This window comes from Carlito syrichta, unplaced genomic scaffold, assembly GCF_000164805.1.
Source record: "Carlito syrichta isolate Samal-C Ts95f unplaced genomic scaffold, Tarsius_syrichta-2.0.1 Scaffold145269, whole genome shotgun sequence".
Classification (NCBI taxonomy): Eukaryota; Metazoa; Chordata; class Mammalia; order Primates; family Tarsiidae; genus Carlito; species Carlito syrichta.
In genome coordinates, this window is record NW_007089365.1 from 64,471 (window position 1) to 74,680 (window position 10,210).

At 51.8% G+C, this 10,210-nt stretch overlaps 1 protein-coding gene across 1 annotated transcript; it reads right to left on the reverse strand.

Moving 5' to 3' along the window:
• Positions 1-7,385: 7,385 nt before the first annotated feature.
• CD52 (CD52 molecule) lies at positions 7,386-7,568 on the reverse strand. The gene has a single exon (XM_021708737.1). The coding sequence runs from the start codon at positions 7,566-7,568 to the stop codon at positions 7,386-7,388; it is 183 nt and encodes a 60-aa protein (XP_021564412.1).
• Positions 7,569-10,210: the final 2,642 nt, after the last annotated feature.

Genomic DNA, 10,210 nt, shown 5'->3' on the forward strand with positions numbered 1-10,210 from the left:
TTGGGTGACTTATTTATCAGCCAAGGTAGTTTCCTTATGTTGGCGAAGGAAACGGCTGAGGATTAAGTAAGATAAGCAGTGCCTGACACTGAGGGAGTCTAAATGCTCGCTGCTCTTCTTGGTAGCAAAAATTAATTTGTGCGTGGCCGCCATTGTGGAATGGAGTTGGAAACCACCCTCCAGGCCTCATTCCACCAGACACAGGGAATGTTTCAACCATATGAAGCTTTTTTTAAATGGCAATGACGGTGACTGCCAGCAGTTAGATATTAGGAGATTTTACAAAAACCTTTGGCTCTTTGATTTCTCTCGGCTTAGTGGAGCCTCCAGTTTTCTGGGGCTGCTGTTGGCCTGTCCAAAGGCAGCCATAACTGGGGGGCGACTGCCCCCTGTCGTCGAGCATCCTGCGCCTGCGCCACCTGGGCCCGTCACTCATCTTGAGCGGGCCTGGCCTCTGTAGGCATTTGCACTTGCTCTCCCTGCAGTGAAGTGGAGCTATTATTATCTTAGAAGGAACACAGGTCATCAGAATTAGGCAGGGACCCAGCAACTGAGTTGCTGGCCGAGGCCTCCTTGACTTTGCTGTGACATTGGTCTGGGAGACCTGGGCTCATGGATGAACATTGAGTGGCGAGGCCTGGGGAGGAAAAGGCAGGGAAAGGGGGCGACCGACTTCTGCTGGAACCAGGGCTGGGCCCACGGAGCCAGTGTTGCTGCCTGTTTTCTCTTCGTGGGCCCCTTAGTAACCTGAACAGCAACACAACAGGGCTAGGGCAGTTACCATGGTAACTTAACATCTGTGCATCCCTCGGTCTCCCTCAGCCTTGGCTGGGTGGGGACTGACTTAGGGAGGCCGGGGTGGGTCTGGAAATTGGGCCTTGCTTTTCAACAACAAGGGAAAGAAGGGAGGTGGGTGGGGGGGGCACTTTCTCTTGGGACTCTTGGTTGGGTGTCAGGCGGCCCCTGAGTTAATCCCTACTTGTATTCAGAGTTTCCTCCTTTTCCTTGATGGTGCAGAGTTCTCTCTTGCTTGTCCAGGCCTCTGGGGGAGAAGCCGTGGAAGTTGTGGCCACAACTGGGCCTTAACTGCTTCAGGGATGTCTCGGTGAAGGCTCAGGAGATCTACTCGTCTTTGAAACCGTGAGTCTTCTCCTGCAGGCTTCACAGAGATGCCATGTTCACTGTTTATACAACCAGCCCCACGCTCGGTCTTCTTGGCACGGAGAAGCCCTTCCTTTACTGATTTGTGTGCTCACAATGTGCCTACTATGTTCTAGGCATTGAGGGAAGGCATTAATTTATTTCATCTGCACAGCAACCTTTGGGGAAACTGAGCCATACAGAGATCTGGTAACTTGCCCAAGGCCACACAGCAGGACAGTGTTGGAGCCTGGACTCTATCGCACTCTGGTGCGTGGTCGGGCCCCAGAGCCTGCCTTCCACACAGCTGCCCTCTGGAACTGCTCAGAGGGTGACGGGGCTCACGGAAGGGGTCCTAGGTGCTGCTCTGGTGAGTCAGGAGCTCACCGTGAAGCCAGCTGGGGAAGGAACACATGGGGTGGGGGCTAGCTGGTAGAAAGGCCCTGGGGTTGGGGGAGCTGCAGGGAAGCCAGAAGCCAGCCCCACGGCAGGAAGTGAGTGGGGGCAGGGAGGATGATAGGCGCTCAGGGCTCCAGGTGGGGTTGGCGGGGCCTAAAGTCCTCTCTGGCAGAAGAACCACAGGGAGAGCAGTGGGCCAGGTGAGGTCTGCTGGCTGGCAGCAGTAATGGTGCATTTGGGAAGCAAGAAGGCCAGCTGGTGGATGTGCCAGGGGAGGCTCCAGGGGTCTTGGACCTCTGGGGCTGAGCTGCCCCACGTTGGGTGGCTGGGAAGTGGTTCCAGTTTGGAGGGCCTTTTTTCTCTGAGGCCTCTTCCTCGGCTTTGTAGAGAAGCGTCTCTGGTACTTCTGGAACCTTCCTTGACTCTTTGGGGCTCAGCCTGTAGTCAGAGCTGGTTCCTTACAGCCTGGAGAACAGACATGGGCTCAGAGTGAAGCAGCCTTGGAGAGCTTCCTGGGCGGGGAGAGGACTACAGCGCACCAAGCAGCCCAGAGCAGGGGCCTGCTGTGGACAGCAGTGCACACTTCTGAGGGTTCAGCATATCTTCACCTTGACAACTCCGCGAGTAGGCGGGGCCTCGTGGGTTTTCCCATTTTGTGTTTTGATAAGTGAAGAAATTGAGCCTTGAGAGTGGTCAGTGCTTAAGGCCACATCTCCAGTCCCATGACAAAGATGGCAGGCCACTGGGTGTCACCAGGGCAGGGGTGGTGGTGGCTGGTATTTACCATGGAGACACCATGCAGGTTGTCCTTGCCATTCCTGGGGCTCCTGCTGAAGCTGCCTCTGACTTTGGGTGGTTGATCTCCTGGGGACTGCAGGGGGGGCACTAATGCCCACTCCCCTCACCACTAGATGGCGCAGCTGCTGTGATGAGCTGACAGAGCTGCTGTGCGCCCCTTTCTAGAGGGTCCCCTGGAGTGGGGGCTCCTAAGACCTCTCTGCCCTAGGCACCTCTTGGCCCTAATAACCAGTCCCAGTTGTCTATCTTGTTGAGATCTGGGACCAGAGATAGACGCGTGTCCCCCAGCTCTGGCTTCTCAGGAGGAGCTGGTCACAGACACAGTTGCCTCCTTTTTGTGTTGGTCCCCACTCCGTGTCCCTTCTCTGGAGGCCCAGTGGTGTACCATGGCTCCACCTCCTTCCTCTGACTAACCAGAAGGATTTCAGAAAAGGCATCTCTGAGCTCGACTTCTTCACTCTGCTCTTGAGGGTCTAGAAGGAGTTGACTCTGAGCAGATGCTTGTCTGAGATCACACGCAAAGACCTTGGACACTGGGACTCCCTGCCCATCTCAGTCACAGCCATTTCTCCCTTGCCAGAATGGGGGCACACTTGCAAAACCATCACTGGTTCTCTCGTAGCTATAGCAAACAACAGCCTAAAGGCTGCCCATCAGCATAAGTTCCACTGAGGGCTGTTTTGGCCACTGGAAGCAAGTTGAAATGTGACCATGGGAGGATAAGCTGTGCAAGTGTGAGTGTGGGTGTGAGTGTGTTTGTGTAAATGAGTGTATGTGTGTGTGTGAGTGAGTGTCTGGTTGTGTGTATCTTGTTAACATTTTGCCCATTTTTCTCTTTCTTTTTGCCCTAAGCCTGTCTGCTTCCAAGTATCTCTGAGCTTTCCACAGCTGTGCCACCTTGAGAAGCCACTGAGTCTCATGAATGCTACCTTCCTGATTAGAATTCCATGACATGTCAGCCTCTGCTGGATGGCGTTATAACCTTTGCCCTCTGAAGGAAACATTTGCTAAGCAGAGAGAGTTGGTGAACAAGGTCCTTAAGGGGTAAGAGCTGCTCCTCAGCCTCCAGTGGAATCCGCCTGTCTCTGCTGGTTTCCGCATCACATTACTGGCCAGGTCAGAGCCAAGGCACACCTAGTTTTGAATAAAGCCCAGTCAGGTCGCCTTTCAGCACCTGGTCAGAGCTGACCTTAGACTTACCCTGGGTTTCTTTAGGGATGGCTTGATCAGTTCATGGTGGTGAACCCCCTACCCAGAGCCACCTAAAATGAGGGGATGTGGGGTACCAGGTTATGCCGCACCACACCAGGCGCTGAGTGGGAAGCCCCAGAGAGCTGCCATAATTAAAACAAACAAAAAGAACAACCATGCATCCATAGAGCCGGCACCTTGTACAGTCCCACTGGTGCAGTACCTACATGTTTGTGTATGTGCTTTCTGCCTGTCTGGGGCCACTGAGCTCTTTAGATGGTGGCCTCCTCTCCTGAAGAGAGCCCAGAAAGGCAGGACCAGCCTGATCACCCCCGCTTGCCACCAGTACCTGCAGAGTCCCCAGCCTCCTGTGGCCCTGGCAGTGTGTGATGATCTTTATGCCCCAGCAAGTGTCCCCAGGCAGGACAGTCAGACCATGTGACAGCTCTCCCCACCCAGCTCCATCATCCCACCAGGTCTCCAGCATCTGCTGTGGGCCTCAGGATGGAGGCTTATTAATACTGGGGATGGAAGCAAGGCTGTTCCCCAGGGGCTATCTTGGCCCTGGGATCAGCCTGGAGCTCTGCTTAGGAGCAACCAGCTCTCCTTTTGAGTTATAGGCTTTGTTTAGAATTGGGCAGGGTCCCCAATGCCTGGTTAGGCAATGGCAGCTCTCCCAGGGCCCCACATAGCCACACCGTTAGCACTTAGCTGCCAGAGCCTTCCAAGCAGGGCCTTCGCAAGATGGGTGTCTCGGGCAGCTGGCAGCACATGAGAAGGCCAGAGCTGACGCAGTGCTTTCCATGGTTCCTGGAGCCTTCTGCCATGGTCTTGAGAAGGGATGCAGGCAGTCAGGGGGGCAGGTTCTGGGGGCAGGTTTGAACAGCAGGGTTCTCAGGAAGGGGCTGTGGACCCAGGCCCATGGTTGGTGACCATGTGGAGAGAGGGACCAGGAGTGTCTCCTGGGTTCCACACAGGCCACAGAGGCAGGAGGATCCGGGGAGAAATCCTGAAGCTGGCACAGCCTGGAGGTGACGAGAAGGACCCTTCCAGAGGGCCCCCCCTCAATCCTGTTGTGCTTGATTCAGAGGGTTGGGTGGAGGCTCTCCTGAAGGGCTCTGAGGAGCACCACGCCCACAGGCACCCAACAGGGATGGAGGTAGAACAGCTGGTGCAAGAGGAAGGCCACCGTTCTCCGCCTGGTCCCCCACAGCAGCCAGAGGGCATGAGGCCTCACCAAGTTCCACATCCTGGCCATGAGCACTACAAGACCCAGCGCCACCCACGCCCATGCTGCTCCCCTTCCCAAGGGTCTTCTTATCCTCACCACCACCTCCCAGGGAAGCCTCTCCTCTTCCAGGCTTCACAGCCCCTGGGCCTGGGTCTCTTTCTGGATGTTTTCTCTGTTATCTACCCCTGCTGGACTCAGCTCCAGGCCAAGGTCATTGCTGCTTGTGGATTGTTATGTTGTCCAGTTTGTCTTCATACAGGTACACAGTAGGCACCTAATAAATATGTGCAGAAAGAGCAACAGATGTCTTTCTTTTTTATTTGTTCTTCGTAAAGTCCAGCTCTGCTTACTGGAATTCTACGTCAACTGCATAGTGTTGTCTTTCTCACTTGGCTTTTCGGGGGGGGTGCACTGGAAATGTGACAGCCCCTCCTGCCACCCAGACCCATCCCTGTGCTCCTTTCTCCGCACAGCACACATGGAGTTGCACTGACCTCATGCACATCTACCCCATGAGACCAAAACCCAAAAGGGCAGGTCTTTTTCCCACACTTAGAGCCAGATGGGTATTCAGGCGACTACTGAACAGACAGGCAGATGAATAGCAACAAGATGTGGAGATGTGAGGAAGCCAACTGGTATGGCAGAAGCAGGGCAGCATCCGACTTCTCCCTGAGTGGATGAGGCCTGGTGGGAGCCTCTGGGCATGGCCCAGAGAAGTCATGGTGCAAAGGTGTCCCCACAGTTGTATGGAGGGCAGAAGCAGGTGAGGCTCCCTCCCACGGGAGCCAGTGAGAGGCCTGCAGGAGCATCGGCCTGCCACCTGTCGTGAGAACACCTCTCAACACCGACAGAATCCCAGGGGCTCCACAACTCCTGCCACCTTTAAGCACCCCTACCCCAGTGGCTGTGACTCCCTCGGGTTGGGGAAAGGGAGCAGAGAGGCGCTCCTGCAATGCCTGCTCTGCAGGAGAAGCAGCCAGGCCCAGGGTGTCTTCAGGAGACAGGCCAGAAACCACCAGCTGCCCTGTCCTCAGCCTGGGCCCCGTGCATTCTGCCAACCCAGTCCAGGGAGCCCCCCGGATGGAAAAGCCCTTGGGTGAATGGGACAAAAGGCCAGGGTCATGGGAAACAGCCAAGAAGTGAGAACAGAGACAGGGACATGGGCCCTAGAACAGCGGTGAGAAGGAGTGAGGCCTCCCGACCCTCACCCAATCCCCTTCCAGGTGCCCCCACTCCTAGGCTGCATCTCATCGCAGTTCTCACGAGTCCAGGACTGGAAGGTGAAGCCTTGCCCACCAGCACATGCCCTCCCCAGGCCTTGCAGCTTCCATCTCAGGAAAGCCCAGCGGGAACCCCGTTCCAAGGTGAACCTTCGTTCTGGTGGCTTCTGCCCACTCCTGGCTCCCGTTCGGCCATGGGTTCAGTCATCAGACACTGAGTACCTGCAAGTGCCTGGCTGTGTGTGGGGGTTGGATTGTGTTAGTCACCAAATGAGGAAAGAAGCCCTTACTTCTGACCTGGGGAGGAAGACCACGGCCGGCCACGAAGCAGGCCAGTTTCACAGCCTATTGTGAAATGACTGGCCCTGCAGGAAGGTAGAAGGACTAGGAAGAGGGTCATGAGCGGGAGGTTTCCTAGGGTTTCTGGCTTCCACATCTCAGGATGTCCACTCAGCACAGCTACCATTTGGGACTGGCTCATTCTCTGGTGGGGGCTGTCCTGGGCACTGGGATGTTTAGAGCATCCCTGGCCTTCCCCAATAGATGCCAGGAACCACCACTGCTCAGTCGTGACTGAAATGTCTCCAGACATTGCCCCATGTGCTCCGGGGAAAAGTCACCTGGAGTTGGACACTACTGGTGCCCATCAATTAGACAAATTTTACCTTGACCTGCTTACCCCAAAAGAAAAAAGACAGGTTCTTACCACACAGCCCACTGCCCTCTTTAGAGTGTAGCTAAATGCTGCTGCCCCAGGGCGGCTGACATGTGCAGAGGATGCTTAGCCTAACATAGAGCCTGGTGGATAGACAGACAGGATTCTCAATGGGTGTGAATCCAGGCGTGGAACATGCTTATCTTTCCCAGCTCTCTCCAGGGCCTGGGAGAGGCCTCGAAGCACCTGGGTCTTGATTTCTAGTGCCGTTCTGCATTAAAAAGAACCAGCTGTAAACAAACAGCTTATCTTCTTTTTTCCTTTTTGAGTTAGGGTCTCTTTCACTTAGGCTGGAGTGCAGTGTCACAATCACAGCTCACCATAGCCTCAATCTTCTGGGCTCAGGCAATCTTTCCACTTCAGCCTCCCCAGCATGTGGGACTACAAGCGTGCGCCACCACACCTGGCTAACTTTTTTATTTTTTATTTTCCACACAAATGATAACTTTATTGATGCCCAGCTGGGTGTTGCTTGCCCCTCCACATCAATACCTCCCCGTTTTGGCCATTACCACCATGGCACTGCTAGTTACTCTTCACAACTTGGTACACAACCTACATACTTCACAACCTACTCTATATACAACCTGATGACTGGCAGCAATCCCTACCAAGGGTGAGGAAGGATTCTCTTGTGATGGTGGCAGCTGTTTCAGGAGGCATGAGGCTAGGGCTGAGGTGTGCCACCTCAGCTGAGATGGAAGAGGTGAATGAAGGTGTTGATCAAGAAGAAAAGGAAACTGCCTCCACTCACATCGCTGAATACTGGGACCACACTGTTGGCCATGGTATGGTTTCCCAAGACTCTAGTTTGTATCTGTGTCACAACCAGGAGACTGATGGTGAGTAGGAGGAAGAGGAAGTCTTTCATCCTGAGCAGATCTTGGAGGCATTTTGAAGATAAGTGCAGGGCTGTCTCACTTTTTGATTTTTTTGTAGAGATGAGGTCTTGCCATGTCTCCCAGCCTGGTCTCGAACTCTTAGACTCAAGCAGTTCTTTCACCTTGGCCTCTGGAGTACTGGAATTACAGGTGTGAGTCATTGTACCTGGCCCGAAAATAGTTTATTGTTGGCCTGGGGCAATGTGTAGTGATAGGAAGGAAGTACTCAAACAAATCAATGGCAGCAGGTACCAGGGACTGGGTGGGTGGGTGGAGACTGAAGGAGCTCCCGGGCCACAGCTGGGGCAGTTCAGCCAGCAGAGTAGTATTGGATTGTAACCCACTACATAAAATAAATACCCATGTGTCCATACTGATATAAGTAATTGAATAAACAAGTAGATAGACAAACTTCTTGTACAGATGAATTCCAATTACTCAGGCAGTTGCTCTCCCCAAGGAGATAACGCGCAGCTCCCACCCCTGCAGTCAGGACAGTGCTTAGCGGCTTGCTTCCAAGGAGCACATAAGGGAAGGGGGAGGGGAAACTTTACAGTAGAGACCCCTTAGCCTGGCCATGAGGCCTGAATCGTCCGTGAGGTGGCCTGTACGTGGTGTGCACCCAGGATACAGCGTGCTGAGAAGGCCCTTCCCCACGTGGTCGCCCTTCCCCACGTGGTCTTCCTCCCCCAAACCCATCACCCAATCTAACCATGAAGCAAGCATCAGACCACCTAAATTGAGTGACATTCTATAAAATATCTGACTAGGACTCCTCAAAATGGTCAAGGTCATCAAAAACAAAGAAAATCTGAGAAACTGTCACAGCCAAGAGGAGCCTCAGGAGACATAATGGTTACATGTCCTGTGGGCTCTGGATGGAAACAGAATGAGGGCATTAGGGAAAAGCTAGTGAAGTCAGCATAACGCATGGAGTTCAGGGAATAATCAGTTCATCAGTTGTGACAAATGACATGGCAATGTCACAGTGGGATAAATGGTGCTGGGTACACAGGAGCTCTGGGCTGGCTTTGCAACTTTACTGTAAATTTAAAAGTTGTAAAATAAAGCGTTTATTTAAAATAAAATATTTGGATTAAAGACTTAAATGTAAGATGTGAAACTATAAAAATACTAGAAGAAAACCCAGGAAAAGCTTTCTGGACATTGGCCTTGGCAAAGAATTCATGACTAAGACCTCAAAAGCAAATGCAACAAAAATAAAAATAGACAAATGGGACTTAATTAAACTAAAAAGCTTCTGCATAGCAGAAGAAATAATCAAGAGTGAACAGACAACTCGAAGAATGGAAGAAAATATTTGCAAGCTGTTCATCTGACAAAGGAACTGTACCCAGAATCTACAAGGAACTCAAACATCTCAACAACAACAACATTTTAAAAACCAAGTAATTCCGTGCCTTTGGGAGGCTGAGGTGAGTGGATTGCCTGAGCCCGCGGGTTTGAGACCCATCTGGGCAGGCGAGACCTCATCTCTACAATAAATCAAAAAATTAGCCGGGTGTGGTAGTGTGCGCCTGTAATTCTGGCTACTTGGAAGACTGAGGCGGAAGGATTCCCAGAGCCTAGCAGGTTGGGGCTGCGGTGGCTGGGAGCGGCCACTGCACTCCAGTCTGGGCAACAGAGTGAGGCTCCAACTCAAAAAATAAATAAATAAATAAATAAATAAATAATAAAAAATAAAAACCAAGTAATCCCATTAAAATTAAAAGACATAAACAGACATTTTTCAAAAGGAGACATACAAATGGCCAACAAGCATTTGAAAAAATGCTCAACATCACTAATCACCAGAGAAATGCAGATTTAAACCACAATAATATCTCATCTAACACCCGTGAGAAAGAGTGTTATTAAAAGTCAAAAAATAACAGATGTTGGTGAAGATGTGGAGCAAAGGAAACACACACTGTTAGTGAGAATTTAAATTAGTACACCCTGTATGGAAAACAGCATGGCAATTTCTCAAATAACTAAAACCAGAGCCATCCTGCTACTGGGCATTACTCAAAGGACAAGAAATTGTACTAAAAAAATACGTGCCCCTGCATGTTTATCGCAGGACTATTCACAATAGCAAGGATATGGAGTCTACCTAAGTGTCTATCTGTGAACGATTAGATAAAGAGAACGTGGCAAGGAGACACTGTGGACTATTATTCAGCCATACAAAGTAGGAAATTATGTCTTTTGCAGCAATGCAGATGACACAAGGCTAGTGTCTTAAGTGAAACAATTCAAACATGCTACACATCCTCACTTAAGTGGGCGCTAAGGATGTGCACATATAGCATAAATAAACATAGAGAATAGAATCACAGGGACTGGAGACTCAGGAGGATGAGGGGTGAGGGATGGGAGGTTACTGAATGGGTCCGGGTACAATGCCCACTATCTGGTGATGACGGCACTGGAAGCCAGACTTCACCACTATGCAGTCTATGCACAGAACGACTGAACTCGCACCCTCTAAATCTAGAATAAAAAAGAAAAGGAAATCTCTCTCTCTCTCTATCGCTCCCTATCTCTCCATCTCTTGTCTCTGTCCCATCCATATTCCCATGCCCATCCCCACGTCCATCCCATCCCCATCCCCACCCTACCCACATCC

What these genes read in the sequence shown, in the direction of transcription:
- CD52 (XM_021708737.1), bottom strand. Translation starts at nt 7,568, where the DNA reads ATGAAAGACTTCCTCTTCCTCCTACTCACCATCAGTCTCCTGGTTGTG.